The sequence below is a fragment of the Linepithema humile genome, chromosome 5, assembly GCF_040581485.1.
Source record: "Linepithema humile isolate Giens D197 chromosome 5, Lhum_UNIL_v1.0, whole genome shotgun sequence".
Classification (NCBI taxonomy): Eukaryota; Metazoa; Arthropoda; class Insecta; order Hymenoptera; family Formicidae; genus Linepithema; species Linepithema humile.
Window position 1 is genome coordinate 7,330,832 of NC_090132.1, and position 23,739 is coordinate 7,354,570.

The 23,739-nt window shown below is 33.1% G+C and overlaps 4 protein-coding genes and 1 long non-coding RNA gene across 6 annotated transcripts; 3 read left to right on the plus strand and 2 right to left on the minus strand.

Annotated features, from left to right (window-relative positions):
• The first annotated feature begins 124 nt into the window (after positions 1-124).
• LOC105677462 (uncharacterized) lies at positions 125-10,469 on the plus strand. The gene is made up of 13 exons (XM_012376095.2): positions 125-558; positions 1,027-1,153; positions 1,264-1,370; positions 1,564-1,737; positions 1,959-2,092; positions 2,174-2,326; positions 3,951-3,988; positions 5,589-5,752; positions 5,908-6,034; positions 6,151-6,257; positions 6,507-6,680; positions 6,828-6,982; positions 7,271-10,469. Exons 1-13 carry the CDS (start codon positions 466-468, stop codon positions 7,500-7,502), a joined length of 1,785 nt encoding a protein of 594 aa, XP_012231518.1. The 5' UTR covers positions 125-465; the 3' UTR covers positions 7,503-10,469.
• tral (trailer hitch) lies at positions 8,369-15,871 on the minus strand. 2 transcript variants are annotated; one of them, XM_067354808.1, is made up of 7 exons: positions 15,629-15,871; positions 13,928-14,082; positions 13,496-13,796; positions 12,490-12,685; positions 11,945-12,220; positions 11,509-11,685; positions 8,369-11,207 (listed from the first exon to the last, which is right to left on the minus strand). In XM_067354808.1, the coding sequence occupies exons 1-7, from the start codon at positions 15,747-15,749 to the stop codon at positions 10,913-10,915; spliced, it is 1,521 nt and encodes a 506-aa protein (XP_067210909.1). In that variant the 5' UTR covers positions 15,750-15,871; the 3' UTR covers positions 8,369-10,912. The 2 variants fall into 2 exon arrangements, with proteins under 2 accessions (XP_067210909.1, XP_012231637.1); XM_012376214.2 differs by having other exon boundaries at positions 13,601-13,796; positions 15,629-15,864.
• On the plus strand, positions 13,984-14,820 carry LOC136999891 (uncharacterized). The gene is made up of 2 exons (XR_010890170.1): positions 13,984-14,123; positions 14,540-14,820. It is a non-coding gene; the product is annotated as an uncharacterized lncRNA (long non-coding RNA).
• Positions 15,872-16,558: 687 nt separating the features above from the next.
• Cyt-c1 (Cytochrome c1) lies at positions 16,559-19,568 on the plus strand. Its single transcript, XM_012376226.2, has 8 exons — positions 16,559-16,720; positions 17,660-17,707; positions 17,946-18,094; positions 18,173-18,305; positions 18,389-18,553; positions 18,792-18,905; positions 19,021-19,155; positions 19,229-19,568. The coding sequence occupies exons 1-8, from the start codon at positions 16,649-16,651 to the stop codon at positions 19,337-19,339; spliced, it is 927 nt and encodes a 308-aa protein (XP_012231649.2). The 5' UTR covers positions 16,559-16,648; the 3' UTR covers positions 19,340-19,568.
• Position 19,569: 1 nt separating this feature from the next.
• On the minus strand, positions 19,570-22,971 carry Uev1A (Ubiquitin-conjugating enzyme variant 1A). Its single transcript, XM_012376200.2, has 4 exons — positions 22,809-22,971; positions 22,219-22,361; positions 21,709-21,834; positions 19,570-21,626 (listed from the first exon to the last, which is right to left on the minus strand). The coding sequence occupies exons 1-4, from the start codon at positions 22,831-22,833 to the stop codon at positions 21,486-21,488; spliced, it is 435 nt and encodes a 144-aa protein (XP_012231623.1). The 5' UTR covers positions 22,834-22,971; the 3' UTR covers positions 19,570-21,485.
• Between the last annotated feature and the right edge of the window lie 768 nt (positions 22,972-23,739).

Consider the following 23,739-nt stretch of genomic DNA (forward strand, 5'->3'; position numbering starts at 1 on the left):
CCGAAGATTTAATAATTCAAATTTGTTATTTACTATTCAATGTAAATATACGTCAAATATACAAAATTTAATTTGTGATTTTACTTAACTGGTCTTCGAGACATGAGATAAAAATTTAAATGTCACTGAAATATAGTAATTTAAACTATGCGATTAGAAGATAGAAAGCATTCACAATATTGCCTCCACGATTGAATTTCAATGACAAATTAAACGTCACGTAGATTGTGAGGTCGAAGATCGTTATATGAAAACAGTCTTTCATATCAGTTCAAGGCGGCACTCAAGTCAACTGCAGCTGATCGCAAAGAAACGTGTTTGCTTTCTGATCACATGCAATTAACTGTTCTACACAGAAATTCATATACGAAAATTGGTGGATACATCTTTAAGAAATAAGTTTCTTGAAGTGAAAGAGCACATTCAATCAAGAAGAAATCAATTATTGTTAAAACTAAAGAAGAGATGCAAATCAAGGAGAAACGAGTTATAGTGACTGGAGCAGCAAGTGATTTGGGTCTGGCATTTAGCAGGGAGCTGCTGCGAAATGGCGCATCGGTATGTTAATAATAATAATATTATCAGTCGGTGTTAATATTAACACATTTCAAAGATATGTATATAATAATATTAAGTTATTATAATTTTCCAAATTAATTTTATATATCTTCTCACCCGTTTGGGTTGGTAAACATTAAATCAAATTAGATTTTTTGCGCTAATTAATGAACAATTTTCATTATTACTAATTAATAATTTTGAACTGAATACAAAATATTTTACCATTGCCATATTTATATATAATTTGAATTAAAAAACGAACAGTGTTTATCATTCAAAGATACCAGAAATATTATTTGCGCATATAAAATAAAATCGCAAGATAAAGTTGTTATTACATAAAGAAAAAAAAAATGCAGTAACTGAAATGTAAATCATGTGATAATTCATTTCAAAATAATTTTATTTATAGAACGTATATTAATCTTTACGCACAAATAATAAAATGCACGTATATACTTTTAGACGATAGTTATGATCGATATTCGGGAATCTTCTGGAGAACAAGCTGTGGAGAGTTTAAACAGCGAATTTGGACTCAGACGTGCTGTATTTCTCCATTGCGATGTAACAAATAATTCTAAATTCGATGGTAAGTATCTACAGAAATAGAATATTTATTATTAAAAAAATCAGATTATGCTTATAGTATTTATATATATATCGAAAGGACAGATATTCATAATCTAAACATTGTTGTAGCTACATTTAAAGAGGCGATCACCATACTCGGAGGGCTGGATATTTTAGTAAATAATGCAGAAGTAATAAACGAAATCGACTTTTCTAAAGCAATCGACGTTAATGTGGTAAATTCGTAATTTTTTATTTTAATTTTGATTTAATGCATTGATAACGAGCGTAAGAAAGACTTTAAATTCATCTTGGAAAAGTTTATCAATACTGAGTTTAGACATCGCTAATTGTGTCTTGAAAAATAAAATCGTATATTTAAGAAATTTTAAATAAAATTGAAATTATTCGAAAATCTTACTATTGTAGACAGCTGTAATTCGTGGAACTCTCCTAGGACTTCAACAAATGCGAAGAGACTCTGGAGGTAAAGGTGGTGTCATCGTAAATATTTCATCCATTGCTGGATTACGAGCAGTATCTCAACTTCCCGTGTATTCTGCTACGAAGCATGCCGTAGTTAGTTTTAGTCGTTCTTTTGCTGTAAGTACATTACATAAAATACTCAATAAGCAAGAGAGAAATATCACGAAACATCACGAGAATTTAGAAATATCATATATCAAACAACTTTGTCGAAAATCCAAATAATTAAATAAAAATTATTTTTCCGACAAATTCTTTCTTTAAATTTCAATTTTATCTTCTGTATAAAAAGGGTTATCTAATATTTATATTACTTTAATATTTTTTTGGATTTTTAGCTACCCTATCACTATGACAGGACCAATGTAAAAATAATCGTTCTATGTCCTGGTTTGACTGGAACACCAGTTTTAGAAGATTTGCCAGAAAGTATTTCAGATACCGACATTTTGAAAAATTATCGACCGCAGGGGTAAAATTATCATTAACTTATTATATATTGTATTTTGCCGTCACAATCTGAACTAAATGTAAAAGAGAGATCTATTGATAGGGTGGAGAGCGTCGCTCATGGATTAATATATATAATCCGATGCGCGCAAAACGGCAGCGTGTGGATCACCGAGGATGGAAAGCCAGTTTACGAAGTGCTGCTTCCCGACACTTTACCGCAGAAAAAAAGCGAAATTGATATGAAGGAAAAGTAGCTGTTAATCGAGAACAATAATGTTAATTACAGACTGTAATTTTAAATAAAATAGTTTGTTAAATAAGACAATTAATTGATGAAAATTTTAATAGAATGTAAAATTCATGTATTTCTGTTTTATTCATAGAAGTGTTTCTATTATTATATTTTTTTAATAATTCATATTTTCAAATTGTAACTTTTTACATTTGTGATAATAAAAAAATTTATTTGTCACTTAATGATAGAGAAAAACACCTGATTTATATCATAATTCCAAGCTACACAAATTTAAATCTACCAATTGCATGAAAAATTAAAAAATTACATTTAACACGACCATAACAATATAAGGAATAATATTCCAGAAACCAGTCATTGTACCAGTTATTAACCGTTTGATAAATGGCGTATAATCTTCAGCAGACGCGCATATTTAAACCGATACATCTCTGACTCGCCGCAGACAGATGCATAAATGCATACAGACGAGAATCTCGTCCCGTCACTATGCAGCGAAACGCGATAACTGAGTAAAAATCACACGAGAAATTACTTTTGTCTCGTTTCGGAGTAAAGTTCGATCGAGACCGATTTATACCGGTTATTGGTATCGGCTAGGGGCTGAGCAATTTCGTCGTTGATTTATCACCGGCGCGACGCCGACCGGACGTTAAATGCATTTTTTCTCCCGATAAGATGCAGCTAGCACGAGCTGTGCGCACGTCAAGCTCTTATCACCGCTTTATGCCACACGACTGCAGCAAGTGCGTTTTGTTTATAAGTTCGATGTCACGAGCGATCGACGATAAAAGCATTTTATATATGTAATTTGCAAATACGAAGAAATTACGAAGACGCAGCGATAGTCGATTTCTTTTCCTTCGCATTACTTATTTTTCTTTAAAGAGAGAGAGAGAGTTCTTTTTATCAATTCTATGTCCCAATTCTTCAATTCAAGAATATAGAAAAATCTCCCACGTAACAGTGGGATCATGAAAAGGTCAGCTACATTTGACTGCTGATGTGATAACACGATCGATAACATCTATTGCGTGGTTTCTTACGTTCGTCGTTACAGACATTTTTATACGATTTTTATACAAATCGGATTCGTAGAGCAAGACTCACCCGATAATCGGTTTCAAGGAATCGCACGATAATTTGCCTTGGATTTGACCCTTGCGAATTACACATTGCTCTTCTATGAATAGTCTCGTGTCATTTTACGTCAAATATTGTATGCTTAATAATTTTTTAATTAGCCATATCTTTCTAATCATATCAGTTCATAAAAATAATACAAGGATAAAATGAACGTAATTATAATAAATCGATTTCTCTTGCAACGTTCTTGCATTTAAAATTAAAAAAAAATTCACGCTGGGCCTAGATCGAATCATTTATCCAAAAAAAATTCAGTTTTAAACTTTGAGAAAAAAAAATGAAAAAACTGCAATTGCAGAAAACGCAGTTGAAGGAAATAAAGCTATTAATGGATTTAAAGAAAGAATAGTTTGAAAGTAACGTTGAAAGATACGTTATCTGAGAGCCTCGTGATGCAGGAAACGTAAAGGGATGAAAACATTTCGTCTCGTTGCTAAGAGTAATCTACGATTCACCAACCATCTTCGTTCCGCAGTCGTCGTAAATTTTTATCAAGAGAAATGGCCCACCGAGGTACGATCAAATATGGAAAACAAACATTCCGTGAAAGAACCTAAAAAAAATACAGAGCTGAGATGAACTTAAATAAATCGCAATTTTATAAGTCGCATAAACATTTAATCGCTTCGAGTATACTTTGTAAGCAGATTTTTATTAAATTATTTTATAAATATGTAGGATAATTATTTTCACGTTGCACGACGCTAAGGAAAATATATATAAATTTTATATAACTTTCGTATGTAGTATTATATAGTGTATAAAAGGCAAACGCATAACATCTCATTGAAAATGCAATCACCTTAGTGTAACGCATCGCTTGCACCACGACCTGCTGCGATATGATATGTCATACCGTTATTATCTTTAAGTAAAAAGAGAAGTACAATAAATATATTTAATATCAGAAAGCAGGCTGCCAGTGCGACGCGATTAATTAGTCACTGTGAAAAGAATTGATTAGAGGAAGTACTATCGGGAACAACGCGAGAAAAAAATGATAAGACACGGCTAACTAATCTAGCAAAAGAAAAAATAAGGAACATTATTAGAAAATAGAGGTTTTTCGATAGACGTAAATGATTGAAAAATCGTGAAAAATTCTTATTGAAAGTCACGATCTCAATAAACTGTAGTGTTGAATAAAATAATAATGAATACATTTTTTAATTAAAAACAAAACGATAGCTGATGTTTGAGCTTTGTTTATCGTTTGACAATGTCAAGTTTTAGTGAGAGAATCAAAAAATCGATTTTTGATTATCACCTTTCGGTTGTTTCATCTATGCATAAGTTTGCAGTCACGAATTCACCTTCGCCCTCGGAAACATCCCCGCCATGACTGAAACAGAAGTCGCAATATCGTGAAATTGCTGCTGCTTATCGCATATAAATACCATTCGGAGAACGGTCTTGATATTCAGTCGAAACGTATTACTAGCGAGAGCTCTAGGCTTCGATTTCACTTCAAGTATTTGAACAGGATTGGCTGTGTGTCTCTTAAATATTCGTAGAAATTCATAGACATTCATAATTTACGGAGAAAAATGGGTACGTCTAATCTTTTCATTACAAAACATGTATCTGTCAATATTTCAAAAGCAATACTCTACAATTCAGAAAGTGTTCCATCATGAAAAACATGTGATACAAAAAAATGTTCTTGTGTGATGTAGAAAAACGAATTACTTCACGATCCTGCAAAAAACTGCCTAAATATAAGAGATTGCAGTACATCTTTCCTAAAATGCATTGCAATCGCAAAATTTATGTGACATTTATTAAACGAATGCGGAATAAAACTGTCAATAGATCGGTCTTTTAAAAAACTGAAACAACGAATTATCAATAAACAAAAATGATAAAATATACAAAAATAAGAAGATATCACAGAATTTTAACATAAGAAGATATCTTTTCGTGGCTAAATTTATGAAACAAAATAAAGCAAGTAAATTTGGCTGATTTTTACGATAAGAATAGAAAACCGATAAAATTATTTCGTTTTTCCATATAATACGTTATCTAGAAAAAGAGGAAAGAGATAAGAAGTTACATAAATTAATAGATTATTATTCAGTAAACAACACGATAGCATTATATTACGTTACAGATCCAAATTTGAGACAACTTCGTCGTCGTTCTTCAGCTTCTGAAAAGGCGAAGGAAATAGAAGCGATCAATTGTATTGTTTCTGGAAAAAATGTTCTGATTACCGGTGGCGCGGCAGGATTAGGATATGCTTTCCTCAATCATTTCCTGAAGCACGGTGCAAATGTAAGTTTAACGATCCAAAAGTATATAAATTGACAAGATTGTATAAGAAAAATTTAAAAAAAAATATTGATATCCATTTCAAATTTGTAAATAAGATATTGTTTCAATTATGAAGCGGTGAATAATCGGCACTGGCATATTTAAATTTGTTACAGAAAGTGGTTGTATTGGACATCGACGCTGAAGCCGGCAAACGGATCGTGCTAGCTATTGAAAAATCTTGCGGCGAGAAAAAGGTGCACTTCATACACACCGACGTATCTAATCATGAACAAGTAACTGGTAAACATGAAACAAGATTCTCAAATCTCATATAGATGTTTATTCAAATATTATAATCATTGGACCTCTCACCGAGTATCACTATCTTATTTTGCATTTACTGTATCAATTGATAGGGGCCTTCGAGGAGGCATCATTACTATTGGGGACCATTGACATCGTGATAAACAATGCTGGAATTTTAGACGAGCGAAGATGGGAGAAGGAAATTGCGGTGAACATCGTAAGTGTCATTAAGCTTACTAATTTCATTAATAATAATTTCTTAGTTTTACGATCTTCTTACGTCGCTCTCTTACGATATTCTTTGCCGAAGAATCCCTATACTTTATATCTTTATGTTTTAAATAATTTTGTGGCTTTGCAAAATGTTTCCAAATATAAAAAAAATTAAATTTCATTGATCAATGATAAATGTAATAATGCAAATAAATACCTTTTATCCTAACTTAATATTATGTATTCATTATAGGGCGGCATGATCAACACTGCGATGCTAGCGATGCGTTACATGAGCAAAGATGCGAGCGGTCACGGTGGTATCTTGGTAAACGTCAGCCAACATGTGAATATTCAAAACACAGCTCAACTTCCGGTTTACACCGCCACGAAACACGCCGTCATCGGTTTATCGCAGTCTCTTTCGGTAACTACACAAAGAATTAAATCCGATTATTTTAACAATCTCATATTTATATTATATCTAGAAGCGATCTTCTAAATTACAAGATTACTAAAAAAAATCTTTAATTATTATTGCTCACATGAATTTAATCAATTTATTTTCAAACAGGATCCTTATCATTATGAGAAGACCGGTGTCACCGTGATAACTTTGTGCCCAGGATTGACGGAAACCGCTCTGACAGTCGACAGCCCGAATAAACTGCTCTCCCGAGTTATGAAGGCGGATTTCGTCAAAAACCTTGAACAGTTCTCCATACAAACGTGAGTCATCGTAGATGTATTGTTTATGCACAATTGATCATGACCGTAATAGCACTAACATAATTAAGAAATACCTCTCTTTTTCTCTCTTTCACTCTCTCAAATAATAATCAAATGCTTTTCTTTTACAAATTATTCAAAAATATTTTCCTAACAATAAGATACGACGCGTGCTCCCTCTCGTGAATAATAAATATCTAGAATATAAATCAAAAATATTACGTATAATCGCAAGGTCAGTACAAATAGATTGTGCATCGCTTTATTTATTTAATTTTGTTCTTGTAGGCCTTACATAGTCGCGCAGGGTCTAATGACAATTTTGAGGATCGGCGAGTCCGGCAGTATTTGGGTCATCGAGAGCGGCAAAGCGCCTTACGAGGTTTACATGCCGAATCCATGCACTTTGCGTCGTCATTACAAGAACAATTTCCCACACGTTGACACTAAAGTCGCGAGAGGTCGTATGACAAGAGAAGTCTGTGATAGTACGAGAACAGGCTTAATGAGCTGCGCCTGAACGCTCGTCAATAATTAGCGATCATGATCTCCCTCGCTCTATTTAACATTGAAAATCTTTTCGTCCTACGCAATGAGACTTAGTGAAGATATTTCGCGCGTATGTAGAAACAAAAAATACATTGCAAATTCAAGAAGCGGAAATGATTGCAATATTTCGCAAAAAATCTACTTTCATACGATTTTTGTATATTCTTCGTAAATGATTTTATATTAAGAAATTCGCGCATTTTTTTACTGTCTGGGTGTATTCGCTAGTTCACACATATTTCTGTCATAATTTCCTCAAACATGCGTATACATATGTACAATTTCATTTTGCAAGACATCCGATTGTATAAAGATGCCTGTGATGTACAAATTTTATAATAAATGCTTTGAAAAATTTACTTTAATATTAAAAAACCTGAAAAACTAATACAGGATTTGATCGATACGGAAACTCGAAAATTTTTTTATAAATTTTGGTAATAACGAAACACGTTGGGAACTCAAAAATTTCTAGTAGCAATGATTATTTTTTACAATCATTTAAATACGCCGTTTAAAAATACAAATACGTAGAAGTGCAAAGATATAATTACTCCCAATGAATCCCAGTTGCGAACTAACGTGACCCGTTGATCTATGTCGGTGCGATATCGGTAATAAATTATTCTACTTAGCTTATCAAGTATTTAAAACTGCTTGTGGCTTTTACTGGCTATGTAGCATGTGGAAGACAGTTTTTTTTTTTGCGTACACCGTAATCACATCGCATGTAATGCGCATTTCAATATCGTCGATAGCCTTACAACATACGTTAGTATACGTTATATACGTTGCTATACATATAAAAAAAAAGTAAGAGAAAAAGAGAAAAAGAAAGAGATTATATAATTCTATTTACATCCAGTACATATTTTCAAAACCATACAGTGTGCATATTTCAAATCGCTCATTTGAATTCACATAGTCCGACGTTTAAACCCATAAATTTTCATTCGTTTATCGAAGAGGGAGCACGGGAAAAAAAATGATTTATGTGAATGTAACAACCTTCGCAATATTACAATTTCGTGAAGAAAGAAAAAAGGTTCCGCTTTAATCGAATACCGGAAAAAACATATAGGAGAGATTGAAAATGACACGACGTGTTATTTCATCATTCCAGTATTATTCAGCATCGGGAATCACAATATCTGCTGTACAAAAAAAAATTCATTCTCACGTACATTATGTATTCTTTCTCGCATGCGCTAGGCATGAAAACTTAAAAGTTAAATTTCCTCACCACCGTATTATCTTCTATTCGCTTACTTCGTTTTATAGTCCTATTCTTTTTATTTTACTTTGCATTTCCTGTGATAGCCTATTGGAGGTCTGCTTACCAGTTATGTAAATCTCAAGTTACGTGTTTGTATTTATGTGTGTATGTATGTATATAATTATCTGTATGAGTTGGACTCCGTATGAGCCATAGAAAAATAATAGTTGCAAATAATATTCTTATTCTGTTTCTTTCACGTCTTATATCTTTAAGGACATCATGCTTTTACTCTTATTCGCATCGCTATTTAACACAATTCTGCGCGCAGCGTCATCGTGCATCAAGAAGGATTCTTCGGAAGCATGAGTAGTCGATTACAATCAAATTAAGATGATAAAAATACCTTTATACGTTTAATACTTTAGAAATGTTTGCTATATATAAGCTCAATTTCGAATTTCCATGATCCAAGCACACTCAATTGTTCGCTTATATACAAAAGCTTTCGTTAATTCTTGTTCCAAAACTAGAACAAGTTTATGAAAAGAAAAAGGATTAATTGTAGTTCCACTTGAATATACATATATGATCGTTATCTCCGATAAATAATATTATGATTGAAAATATCATAATTATCTTATAATAAATAAGTCTTTAACTACAGTGCTTTTTTTTTCACCTCATACATGTATGTTGATTACAAGTGCACCAATTTCTTTTTCAATACGTGTGCGTGTTATATTATAGTTTTAGAATTAACGGAAAAAATAAAAATAAACCGACAAAATATAGATTTAACATGTAATTACATAACTGATAATGTTCGAAACATTAACTTTATAAATTGTAAGTAGACGTACAAGTTTCTTAATTGAAAATACTCGATAGATTCGAGAGCAATCGAGGAATCCTTAGTTGCAGCGCACGATGACAACTATGTAACATGATTTAGAACTTAGCTACTTACAACGATCAGACTGACGCTTACACCTTTCGTAATTCTAAATGCAGATCTTGCAAAGAGTAAGCGGGCCGGCAAGGTTTCAATTGAATAATACAAAAATTTTATATAAACTGGCTTTCGCCAACTCATTTCTCTCTACTTATTATATTTATCCGCTCTAATAAAATCATACGTTTACATAAACTTTATGCCGAGAATTTGAAAAACTTTGTCGACGTACATTCAAAAAAACCAAAACAAAAGAAAAGAATAATTTTTTTGTGCCAGATTTGCCTTGTACTATGTACCTCGCAATATTCCTAATCTCGACAAATGCAATTTGATACAATCGATTTTTACATACTTTGACGAGAAAGTACTTTTATGCACGTCTATTTTACCATTCACTTCCGATATACGGATACAAACCAGCTATTCCCTAACGACCAGTATCATCAAGTCACCATCATCATAAAGCCATTCCATTATTATTTATAAGTCAAGTCTTGAGAAAACCTGAACTGAAGAATGATCACGATAGAATTGTACAATTTTTCTTTAACTACACACAGACACACGACTCGTTTAATGTGATTCAGATTATTCCATTAAGACTTCAATTAGACATATATATTTCCAATAAAACTTACAACTAATTCTTCCACAGGTAATTTTCTTTCTCAAATTCATATCTGAATGCACAAATAAGTATCAATTTAAAAAAGAAGAACAAGGAACAATGTTCTACTTGTAATTGACTTCGCTTTCCTGATGCGCGCGCGCGCGCGCGCGAAAGAAATTTTATATATTATTTTTTTTTAACGCCAACTCATCGTGATCATTGTCGACTAAGCGGTAAGAAAATTTTTCTAAAAGTACCTTCTTCGATCATCTAGCCGCAAAATATCGATGCAAAGAGTCATATGCGCCAGCAACGTCCACATGTGCGATTTTTGTCACTTAACCCCACACGTAACCACCGGTTCGGCGATTGCAAACGCGCTCCGTTATATAATCTATATTTAATCCAACCGCGTATATCTCCGTCCGATTCGATTGCCAAAGTTTAACCCAAATCAGTCCGTAACGGTAGAGCACATATCGTAAAAATCTTAATCTATAGTTGAATACTTATATATAGCATCGCTCATTCTCCCCGGCATTATTTATACTTTTTTTTTTTACGCCGTACCGGTGACAAATTACATTCTCTTTTTATTTAGATAACGTTCGCCTGCGACTGAGAGACAGACTGTTCGTTGGTCGCGCGATTTTGACTTCCTGTATTACTCTGTAATTGATTACCAGGCTTGCGATTACCGCCCCTGCTAGGCCCTCGATAACCGCCGCGGAAACCGGAGTTGCCGCCGCCGCCGCTGCCTCTGTACATACCTCCGCCCATACCGCGATTGTAATAACCACGACCGCGGAATCCTCCGCGTCTTGTGGAAGCCACGCCGAACGTTTCTGAATTTAGTTTACGCTCTGTTCTCCAATCCGTACGTTGGAATCGCCTAAAAAAATTTGTATATGTAAAACAAATTTATTGAGGACGATAATTGCACAATTGAAGAATAATTGAGATTTGATACTACAATCCTTTCGTCTACCATAAAAAAATTGATTTTAAACTTGAAAAAATTCAATTCATAATTAATAAAAGTGAGCATAATATTAAATATTCTTCATATAAATTTGTATCATGATTCTTAAAAAAGTAAATTTAAATTATTGTTGCATCAAACTCTTCAATTACACACAGTGATTATTTATCTATTGAATATTCTTAATGATTACAATAATTGTAATGCATACCCTTTACTCCTTTCCACAGCTTCACAACTAATATTATCAAAGAATGATTTCGATTTATCATAGTGAACGATTTCTGGTTCCTCTTCAGGTTCACCTTCGCCCGCGCCCGTTTCGTTCCCGCTGTCGTCTTTCTTTTCATTATCGGTACCGTCGATTTTCGTCTTTGCCAATTTCGATCTACGATGAGACACAAATGTTATATTCACGTGCATATTATTATGCTGTATTAAGATTATATTAACAATTTGATGATAAGACAATTGTTAATGCGATGCGTAAGCAACGTGTATTTAATATAACCACGATTGCTTTAAATTCGCATTAATTTCTCTCGCATGGTATCCACATTGATCATCTCGACGATTACTTGAAATGAATCCGGCACATAACCATGCGCAATCAATCATTAATATACTCAGTGCACATTTATGCTTACCTCAACTCCTCGAACTCAGTATTGGCTTGTTCGAAATCATAGTCGTTATCAAACTTCAGTGTATTCTTAGGCTTGGCACCAGCGTTGCCTGCTTGATTTGTACGAAAACCACCGCGTCCTCTGCCTCCTCTGCCTCTCATGTTGCCACGATTCACCCAACCACCGCGATTGCCTCGATGGTTGCCACCTTGCATGTGACCTTGATTCTGACCGTCCTGTTTCATCATGTCCCTCTTATCATTGTACTGAGACATGCCTGTCTTAGGACCTCCGTGACTAAAAATATAAAAAAATGTTTACTATAGAAAATTCTAAAAAAACTAATGATAACAGTGATATATTTAGAATTGCTCTATAATTATTAAAAAATTTATCATTACATAAAGATAAACATAAAGATAAGGATAAAAAGTTGCACGCACAATCATACTTCTAATATAATAATGATATAATTAGAATCTTAGAAAATCAAAACCATTATTAGCAATATAAAACAGCTTTTATAGCTTTATTATAGAAGCAAGAAAGATTTTTAGAGAAAATACCTGTCATGATCTCGACGAGGCGGTTGGACGGTCCTGATGTTTGACTTGTCATTCAATTTTCCCATGTTACTGCTCTGCTGTGATTGTTGATCATGTCCTACCTGAATTCCTTGATCCATTGTTGGGCTTTTCCTCGTCAATAAAGATGATGTAGGAGTGGTTGAACGAGAACCACCACTGATAAGATCTAATACACCTGTTTTTTTTTTTTTTTTTTTTTTGTAAAATAAATGCTTCGTACAATGTATGTCTTTATTAATGTAAGAGGGCGATAGCAAACGCAGGCATTCCTAATTCAACTTACACGAAACTTTAATATAAGGAAATAAAGAAATACTTTCCATTCCAAACTTTAAAATGAAAAATTGTATTTCTACCAAAGTTTCGCGTAAATAAAAGAAATCTCTAGAGGATATTTTAACGATATTACTATCGTTAAAAATATTACTGTTGTTGCTATTCTGTTATGTATAATATAAGCATAAAAAGAATAAAATTGAAATATGCAAATAATATCATGCACCAATTTTAAAACAGATGAAGTGTAAAACATCCAGTTACATGTAAAAATTGTATATTTATTTCAAAATTGAACATTATTAAAAATATTTTCCAAAAAAATTTCCAAAAAAAATTAAAATAAAAAAAATTCTTTTTATCATGCAAAAGTATAAAGTAATATTTACTTATAAACATTACATGAGATGTACAAATATAAAAGCAATCAAGCAAAGTATATAGTGCAGAAAAATTATAGATAGATAGATGGATTAAAAATTTAAGATAGTGTAATAAAAATAGTAAATTTTCATTAATAGAATAGATAATTTAAAATTTGTTGCTGTAGCATTGACTGTAACTGTTCTGCGTAAAAAAAAAAAAAAAAAAAAAAAAAAAAATAGTGTGAGAAAGCTTGATAGAAAAGCTTTTGCAGGCATTACCAAAGCAGAAGCAGCAAGAAGCATGCCACCAAGGTAGGGGATATTTCATAGCAAAAACAGTTTACCATCTTCCAGAGATTGATCTTTTGGTAATGGGTCGATATTGGCCGTTGGCAGTGAGTTTGGGATAGAGATGGCATTCTGTTCGGCAGAGCCCAAGCTCAACTCACTTGGCTGTTTATTCAGTGCTCCACGGGGATCTCTAGTTGCAGCCGGCATTCCCATTACCGGACCCATAGCTCCCATACCCATGCCGTATGGAGCTCCATACTGGCCGCCCATCGGGCCCATCTGGCCCATCATCGGATGAGCTTGATACGGCTGTGGTTGATACGACTGCTGACCCATAGATGGCTGCACTGTCATCTACAAACAATGGATCATGTTAAAATACTAAAATTTATCAATATATAACAATTAATTTTATTTTTAGGTCTTTTATGTCAAAATTATATGTTGCTATATAATAAAACATGAAAGTTATATAAAATAATTACCTGCACAATAGCTGGATCATTGGGAATGGAACTGACATTGTTGACAACTCTGATATCTTTGATATCAGACCCACGAAACAGAATATATTCATACACCTGATTTTGTGGTGCCACCGGAAGTTGAGTTTCCCGATCCTCGGTACCAAAGGAACGCACTACAAAAAATAATAAATATTTGTTATTTGTTTATAAAAAGGTATTGTGTATACCTAGGTTTTTTTCTATACACAAGTCACATGTATTATAAAAAGATCGACTTTTGGCAATCAGAGAAAAATTGTTGCAATTTATTTGTATATTAATGTGCAAGTGGAATTATATTGATAAACTGATTTATTTCAAAATAACTATAAAATTGCAACAGTTTTATCTGACAAATAATTAAATATTCTGATACTACTTGCAAAGTTGAATAACGGATAAATAGCACTATTATTTTATATTAATTTATGATAAATGTCTTTGTGTAATATTACTTTATTTTAAATTAATATTACATTATCGTCTAAAAAAATATTATATATACTTAGGTTTTTTTTATGTTCACACATTCAATCCGCATGTATTATAGAGAGATCAATGTGAGTCTTAAGAATAATATTTGTTTCTTAGATTTGAAATAGTCCAAAGTCATTTGCCTATACCTGATTGAATGTAACGGGACAAGGGGAGCAAGGACATGTAAACATTCTGAAGAAAGAGACAAACATACCGTACAAACCTTATACATACCAAATCCAAATTCAAAATTATATCCCTCATAAGTATACAATTCTCAATAACGTACCACGAGATTCTAATGTAAAATAGCTTGTACTTCTTACATTATATATAATAAAATATGTGCAAAATATGTATTATATAGCAATAAGACAAACTACATTTAAAATTTATATACTTTTTTTCTTCATTTACTTGTTATTATCAAAAACTATAAAATAACCTGGTACTAATCATCCAAATAAAAATTTTTAGTTTTATTTCAAATTAAAGACAACTTTTGCTATGTAATTTGACGACGGCTGAGTGACCAAATAACCGTGACACAACAAATCAAATATTCCTTAACAGTCTGTGGTCATTCAATACTTCTAATTTTCGCCAAACGCGCATATTCAATCACGCGACACGAGACCGGACGCGATTAATAGATACAGAGGAAACGAACTTTTGCATTGTGATGAATCTTTCTAAAGTCCATTCGGCGTATCTTTGATAAATCGTCCGTTACGAAAGACCCGGGTCGCTGCGACCCCGATTGTTTTGTGGCGGGATGCCGCCGGACGAATCGCTCATACCGGTAACTTGTCGGACAACATTTTAAAGCACCGGAATTCTAATTGGCAAGTAAAATCAAGGCGAATAAGCGCCGAATGATCATTGTTAGCGATCCAACGGATGAAATTGAAGCCGGTTCAATTTTGCCGAGTTCAGATTCCGACGCCGCGGTCACGGGAAAATGACCTTTATGTTTATCCGCGGCAACGGAAACGAGATAGACGCAAAGATTCATTTAAACGTCCGCGCTATAGATAATCGGATTCGGCAAAACTGTAGTGAACACGAGGAATCCCGCCACACAGCTACCTCATGAAACAAGATACGATCGGGATGCGGGATGCTATCGCGGCATTGGCGGCGCGATAGCACGCTGGATGCGGTGCGACGGAGTCCATCTTGGATTCCCATCGTGCTACTCACCGTTGGCCAGGGCGATCGTGCATTCCTGTGGATCGACGGTGAACAAGCGGCCTTCATAACGGATATCTGCCTTCGAGATCAAACTGATCTTCGAGCCCAGCTCTGGCATACCACCGCTCATCTTGACTATCCTCGTCGCGCACTGATCGATGTGATTTTACAGGATTCACGACACCATCTGACGGAGTCTTCCAGCTGACACCAATGTTCGGCGGCGAACTACCAAGAGTACCAACAGTAGGCAGCGCATGCGCCACAGTGGCGGCCACACTCCTGCACTTGCCGCCGGATTTGGGCGTATCTGCAAATTACGAAAATATTGCGATATATAGTAAATGTGTAATTATATGAGCCATTTTTAGTATAATATGCAAAAGAGCCGACTACAAACCGGTATAATTTTGCCAAGGTTGTAATTAAATTTTGCACAAACACTGAAAAATGATCTCTATTTATTATTGAGAATGGAAAGATGATGGCCATAGAATTTTTATCATATTTCTGATTATGTTATATGAAATTTCTATAATAGTAATGATTTCAATACAACAAAGAAAACGTAAACTTTAGACCCTTTGGACAAACTGACGAATGTAGACAGATTTTGCAACTTTCTATCTTACTTAAAACGTTTAAAGATATGTGCAAACAAGATTTTTGTCTCAAATAATTAAAGAAATAATAAATATAACGCGAAATAAAAATCATATGTGATAGGAAGAAAAAATGCTTTACTTACGCTATATATCAAGCATTATTCAAGAGTCCGATTGAGATACACGAATGTTCGTTGCAAAGTTGGCAATCCTACTCAACTACAGCCGAAATCAATTTCACGATATCTTCTCTTTATCAACATTTTAATAATTTCTCTTTTTCTCTCGAGTCTTTCTGATTGATTAAGGAGTCAGAATAATTATAAAAAAATTTTTGCAGAAGTTGCAAATTTATTTTCCGTTTATCACTCAGCAGATTTTTCACTGACTACTCAATCCTTTGCACATTGCACCTCTGGCCAACATGGCGGCGACGTTAGGTCGAATTTGTAAATCGGGTCTTTTGAAACCGAATTATGGCACGCTGATCGGCCAGGTAAGTGAACGGTCAATATCGATATCGTTGAAGTGCTTGTGTGCATTTTTTCGCGAAAATTCACGCTATATCATGACATCCGTATCACAATATTAACTGTTAACCAATAATGACCCGAGGGCTCGCTGAGGGCACCGTACGAGCTGTCGGCTGCTATGTCACATCTTTTCTTACAAAATCAACGTACGAGACGTCTACACAATGTCGAATCGCCGGTAAAAGAACGCGGCATCGCGCGATATTGATCCCGTAACAGATTTTGACGACACTTTAACAGATGTTATGTAATAGTCAGTGATATTGAAAAGCGGGATGCTGCCATTATACAAACATGTGCTGATATGCCTTCAATAATAGGAAATAAGACAGGTGAATGTATATTATTGCGTTTGCTGTCACAACGAATTAATGCTCGACAGATTTGTTGCCTAATTATGCGAGCAAATACGTTTAAGTGACATTGTACACAATTGTCAGTTTTGACAAAAAGTCGAATTGACTACAGTCGAATGGTATCACACCCATTAATTATATTAGAATAATGCTCTTTAGGTATATATTTTTTAATTTGATTGTATTCCAGTAATATTTACAAACATTGAACGAATATAAAAAGTAAGCTCAAATTTATTTATTAACTAATATTGCTAATATCTTTGACTTATGTTTGATAGATGGAAATACATATTGCATTGTGAACATTATTTTATATATAATTGAGTCCACAGTTTATCTAGATGATTAATAATTGCTATAAGAAACGTATAAATAAAGATACTTATAAATTTAAGATAATTGTAAAATAAATTCAAATTGGTCAAAATATTAAAAAAATGGAAATACAAAAAAGATAAATATATAGATATAAAGTAAGTAGTTTCCTTATTTTTGATAAAATGTATCAATTTGTTATCTGATCTTTAATTTTTATTTTTGCAGACCAGTAACTTCTCCACTGTAAAAGATTGGCCTAGGGGTCGAAAAGTGGTACGTGAATCTATTTATTTTTATTGAAGATATCCTACCTTATCCTATTCCTCATCAAAAACAACTTTTCCTCAACATTGCTTCCAACTGTATTAGTAAGTTTCAGAGTATTTCTCACATTTGGTTACCTATCTATATTCCCAATATGACATAATTATATAATATACATAGTGGTTATATTATGTAAACTATAGTGCAACAAAGCAAATAGTATTATCTCTAATCTTTTTCATTACAGTTATTAACATGCTTAGGAGTAGCAGCTGGAGGCATCAGTGCCTTCATCTATGCTTTAGATAGCTCAGTAAGAGCTAGTGATTTGATAGCTCATCCACCGACGTACAAATGGGACTTTTATGGATGGTTCAACTCACTAGATCATGCTAGGTGCGATTTTTTAGCATATATAACAGATATTGTTGTGCTATGCAAATATTATTGTTGTTGATCTATAACATTTTATAGTATGCGACGAGGATGGGAGGTGTACAAAAACGTATGTGCAGCTTGTCATAGTTTGCAATATGTGGCGTACCGTCATCTCGTTGATGTTACACACACTGAAGCAGAAGCCAAAGCTCTCGCGGAAGAAGTCATGGTAAATTTCAAGTTATAAGAAACATTTCTTTTGCACATAGCTTGATAAAATTTATGATATAATATTGAATTTTTATGCCACAGATAGAGGATGGCCCTAATGATGTAGGAGAATATTTCAAACGTCCAGGAAAATTGTTCGATTACGTGCCATCGCCATACCCGAATGAAGAAGCTGCTAGAGCAGCGAACAATGGTGCTTATCCACCTGATCTATCTTACATGCTTAATGCTAGGCACAATGGAGAGGTAAGTAATTTTTTTAATAAATGAGCAAAAGTTAGTACAATTAAAAATTAAATCTGTAAAATAATTTCTCTTAAAATTTTTGTTCAGAAAACATTGATTTACAATTTGCTCAAAAGAAAATATTTGATAACCTGAGTACACGGGAGAAAAACGAAAACATTTTATGTTGCCTTGACATTATTTAGGATATTATTATAAATAACTTCTATTTCATAAAAAAATATTTAATACATTTCAGAACTACGTTTTCTCTTTATTGACTGGATATTGTGATCCACCAGCTGGCATAAATTTGAGAGAGGGACAATATTTCAATCCCTACTTCCCAGGTGGTGCAATTGGTATGGCACAGGTGAGTCATTTACATTTTTTAAATTAAAAGTATCAGCAGTATTGAATGTTGCGTATTCATATGTCGAATAAAAGAAAGAGACAATAAATATTCATAATTTTGTTCTTTTATACAGGCTATTTATGACGAAGTCTTAGAATATGAGGACGGTACTCCTGCAACTGCCTCTCAAGTATCAAAAGATATTACCACATTCCTAATGTGGACTGCCAATCACGAATTCGATGAACGAAAACAAATGACTATTAAGGTACGTTAAACTACTATATTATTTTATTTCGATGCAACTTATTGCAATCATTTCAATATTAATTAATTTACAGGGTCTTGGAATAATGATAATTCTCACTGCTGCTTCATATTACCTCAAGAAACACAAATGGACAACTATAAAGAGCACAAAATTAATGTTTGTCCCTAAAAAGTATCGTTAGCCAATGAAAATTAACACGGCGATGTTAGCCATTGTGCTGGTATCGGAATGTAGTTTCACAATTTAAGCAATGTATCCGGCAAGTTGTGGCTCCTCTCTGAAGATTCAATCTTATTCATATAGCATTTGACAAGCAATTAATTTGTCATCACAAATCTATTAAATTATACATTGTACATAGATATACCGAATGGAGTCATCGTCTGATTTAAATAAATTGTTAAACATAAGCAGTGTCTATTCTTTTAATGAGATTGGTGTGTATACATGATGTGTAATATACGATCTTTAGCAACACGCAGAATATATATCTAAGTATTATGAATATTTCAAACCGAGCGCATTGTTCTTATTTATTGGTAAGTTTTAATTATGATTTCTGTATTCTCATATTATTGACAAATTTAAAATGTTTCAACCATTCTCTAAGAAACCATAGACATGTCTGAGAGAGAAAATATTTACACAAATTTGAATGTCATTTAAGTCGAAAGTGCATCGAGAGAAAGCATCGATACAAGTTAAAAAAGGAAAACTCTTAATTTGTACGAGTAACAAAGGAAGGCAACGTCCATTTCTAAGGAAATCATTTTATTCTCCTTAAGCTTGATTTCGTCCACATGGAGTTATAACTTGTTACTTTTTTAATAGAATGATTTAAATTACACTATTATATTACTGATAGTGTAATACTGAAATGCGAAGCTGACAAAGAGGTATGTATATTCCATTTGTAAACACAAATTTTTACATTACACAATTAAACGTGAAGATATTTCAAAATCTACTTTGGTGGAATTTACTTTAGTCTAAGCCTAAGTATAAAGACATTCTTTCGATTAATTTGATAACATAAATCCCAAGATGATATTGTAGTAACATATAATTATTCTCTTGCTGGAACATACTTTTTATCGAGGAGATTATGAATGGGCTGCATACAATTCGAGTTTCAGCAATATTGTAGTCTATATAATTTATAATGATAATTGCACAAAAGATGCGATAAATTTGATTTTGCATAACAATATGCAGCTTGTATATTTTACACAATTTGTTGGGAATTCAGTATAATAGAAATAAAAAATAATATTCACAATACATCAATTATGAAGACTGGGTCAAACAGCACTATCTGCATACTAATTCTGTTGTATTTTAATAGATATAATGAAATATATAGATAGCGTGCATACTTTCAATACACATACACCCAAATATGTTAACTAAAAGATTTTGTTCACAATGCTTCATACATTGATGTACTTTGCGATGCAGCATTATATATCATTCACCATATGAGATATTGTAAATCAAATTGCCACTTGTGTATGTTACATAGCGACGTCTCTTCATCGAAACGTAATTCGTTTAGCGTGAGAGGCCATTTTTAGGATACAATTTCTCAACAAACGCGCGCAATTTATTAGTTTTTTTTGTTTTTTTTTTTTGTCAAAGACCACTAGTTGAAATAGTACGCAGCAAACGTAAAATGGATGTACAGATTTATGGTTTGAAATTTACAAATTTTCTACAACAGCACTGGGTGAGAGACACTTCCGCAAGAGATAAAATGGCACTTATGCGCAAACAGAAGAAAAGTCTTAAAACAGTTCACGATACCAAGCGTTATCCTTCTTCTCTTGTTAAAAAACTTCAAAGGCATAAGTTATTCTTACTGATTATTCATTTTATTACACAGTCCGTGTCTCCAGTTTTAAGATTCAAAATATGATTTTTTTCGCTTTACATTGTACTAGCTTGAAAAGCTGGAATAGTTTTTGGAAATCAAATCGCACGCAAACTGAATTATTGTCTCGTGCGCAAATTTGATGGTATATTCGTGAAATAATACAATCGGGATTCAAGACCGATGCTACATTTTTTACATGACAAATGCGGACAAAAAACCAGCTGTGACCAAATTTGACATCCTGTCAATTTATCTATCTAATCTATACATAAACTTAGTACACTTATTCAACTTTCCAAGCTATTACCTTCTTTTTCTCACAAAGCTGTTTTTTTTTAATTTCTTTTTAAACATATATCTTCAATAGGCACCCATTTAATATTATTTGGTACCTTCATTAGATCCCGCCTCATGCTATTGCAAAAAGGAAGATATCTCTGTTCGTACGGTTAGGCTAAAAAGTGCTGCCCTCCGGAGGCTGGGAAAGTTTCATATTTTCCTTCAACGTCATCAAACGACGGAGTTCCTGAAGAACTGTTTTAATTGTATATTCTCGTTGCCATTTTGCAAGAACTGGCACACTGCGATTATCCACCTTGCAAATTTTATATTATTATAAATATATATGTTCTTATCTCACATACACATACATATTTGCATATTGAAGTTATACTCACAGCTCCAGTAGCACTGTTAATGCAATTCATATTGATTCTGCTTAAAAATCTTACATTAGGTGCATCATCTGGATATCTTTGACCACAGTCAATTTTTAAACTATACATCCTATTTTCATACGGTGTCTAAAAAACCAATACAATATTATATTAACTGTTAAATTAGTAAAGTATTCTACATACATATGTACAAATCTTGATATAAGATCACATTTATTTTGTGATATAATGAATTCTTAGACATCAAATCACATATTTTATATTTTAATATATAATAAACACTTCCATATGATACAATATACATAATTATAATATAATCTAATTTCATTTTACATTTTAGCCTTCACAAATATATTTTATTACAACTAATACCGATACAAAAATATGTTTGACAGATACTATTTTGCTATATTTTCATCTAATAATTTATAAAAGTATTATTGAATATAAAATATATTAGATTCATATTGCAATTGTAGTGAGAAATGATACTGATAAAATATATCTTACCCTAGGTGGTCCAATAATCATACCAGTCCAATGCGTAAGGGTCATATCATCATCATTCTCCAGGCCCCAACTGATCGTTCCATCGCCTACACCCTTCTGCCCTTGCTCTAGCTCTTCTAAGAGACGAAAGTTTCGGGGCACGACTGAAACAGGATTTATCGCGGCTTACAATCGCGTTATCCATCGTAACAGTTGATTGAAATGTATCGCACGTTTGCGCCAATACAGGTTATGGCTCAAGGTGGGACTTGAGCATGGTTAACCTTTTACACTATTGTCGTGTTTTCGAATCTTTCGCGGGCGGCAAATGATTCGCCGAATCTCCCGAAACGAATCACAATATTGTGAGAAAAATATCGACCAGCGGCGGAAGGTTCTACCGTGTTCTATCGTCTCTCGATGACTTGTTATAACAAGAAATATAGCAATTTGCGATATCCGACATCCGCTGACAACTTGCGTTTTTCGTGGCACAAACTACCCGATGATTATTGTTAAATTATCTAGGTAAAATTCCGTATCTTAATAAAATTGATAGACCACAATAATGTGCATCTTTTCGCGTAGGGTCGTTTAACAAAATAACTCACCTACACCGGTGTTGGGCACCGCCATGATCTCGTATTTCTGTGGAGCGCCGTATTTTTTTTCCGAAAGTACAGCGGGCGAACGCACACTGTGCGCGAACGTGCGCAGCGATTCACACGTGGGGCTGGCGCGGCTTTTAACTGGGCGTAACAACGTAAATGTGTGTTAACTTTCTATCGATTGCGGATCCACGTGTCTGCTTATTAGCGCAATATATGACGCCTTTCTCTTTTACTTTATCTTAATACAGTTCAATCAATGCAATTATTTACACATTATTATTGAAATAAAAAACAAAACGCGCAATTCAATTAAGATTCTTTGAATATTTCCTTTGATTTTTTTCTAATATATATACTTTTGTTATTTGTAGTTATTAATATTTTTTTTATATAACTAAAATATTTTTAATTATATTTTAATACCATTTATTTTTATTGTTATTGGTAACTGGTGATTTCTTTGGCGAGAAATAAAATTTCTCGAAAATAAATTGGAAAAAATTAAAATTAAACAGATTTTTACTCTTCTAATCTGGTACATTTCGATCAAATGATAAAATAATAATAGATTTATTGTGTTAGTATTAAATTTTGCATTTTAAAGTTTAAATATAAAACTGAAGAATCTAAAATGTTTCCTTAGCTAATTTGATCTAGAAAGATAAGGAAAATATAACACACACATACACAATGCTGTTTATATATAAGAAATATATTTTTATACTGTATTGGACCCATATTCATTATTTAAATGCTTTACAGGCTATTAATGTCTTCCAATTAGATTTAACAATTATTAAAATATAAATATAAACGTATATCTTATAAATATAAACTTTCCAGTGATGTTTTACGCAAGAAGATAAATTGATATTGACAATATTGTATAATAAAGTTCTATACTCTTGTCACTTTATAATGTCTCTTATAA

Coding starts and splice junctions, on each gene's coding strand:
- Cyt-c1 (XM_012376226.2), top strand. CDS start 16,649: ATGGCGGCGACGTTAGGTCGAATTTGTAAATCGGGTCTTTTGAAACCG. Junction 16,721..17,659: donor ATGGCACGCTGATCGGCCAG/GTAAGTGAACGG, acceptor TTATTTTTGCAG/ACCAGTAACTTCTCCACTGT. Junction 18,554..18,791: donor ATGCTAGGCACAATGGAGAG/GTAAGTAATTTT, acceptor AATACATTTCAG/AACTACGTTTTCTCTTTATT.
- tral (XM_067354808.1), bottom strand. CDS start 15,749: ATGAGCGGTGGTATGCCAGAGCTGGGCTCGAAGATCAGTTTGATCTCG. Junction 13,797..13,927: donor ATGATCCAGCTATTGTGCAG/GTAATTATTTTA, acceptor CATTGTTTGTAG/ATGACAGTGCAGCCATCTAT. Junction 11,686..11,944: donor ACTGAGTTCGAGGAGTTGAG/GTAAGCATAAAT, acceptor GTCTCATCGTAG/ATCGAAATTGGCAAAGACGA.
- Uev1A (XM_012376200.2), bottom strand. CDS start 22,833: ATGGCGGTGCCCAACACCGGTGTAG. Junction 21,835..22,218: donor TGATTATTGGACCACCTAGG/GTAAGATATATT, acceptor TTGGTTTTTTAG/ACACCGTATGAAAATAGGAT. Junction 21,627..21,708: donor TTAACAGTGCTACTGGAGCT/GTGAGTATAACT, acceptor AAAATTTGCAAG/GTGGATAATCGCAGTGTGCC.
- LOC105677462 (XM_012376095.2), top strand. CDS start 466: ATGCAAATCAAGGAGAAACGAGTTATAGTGACTGGAGCAGCAAGTGAT. Junction 2,093..2,173: donor AAAAATTATCGACCGCAGGG/GTAAAATTATCA, acceptor ATCTATTGATAG/GGTGGAGAGCGTCGCTCATG. Junction 2,327..3,950: donor ATTGATATGAAGGAAAAGTA/GCTGTTAATCGA, acceptor TTCGTTCCGCAG/TCGTCGTAAATTTTTATCAA.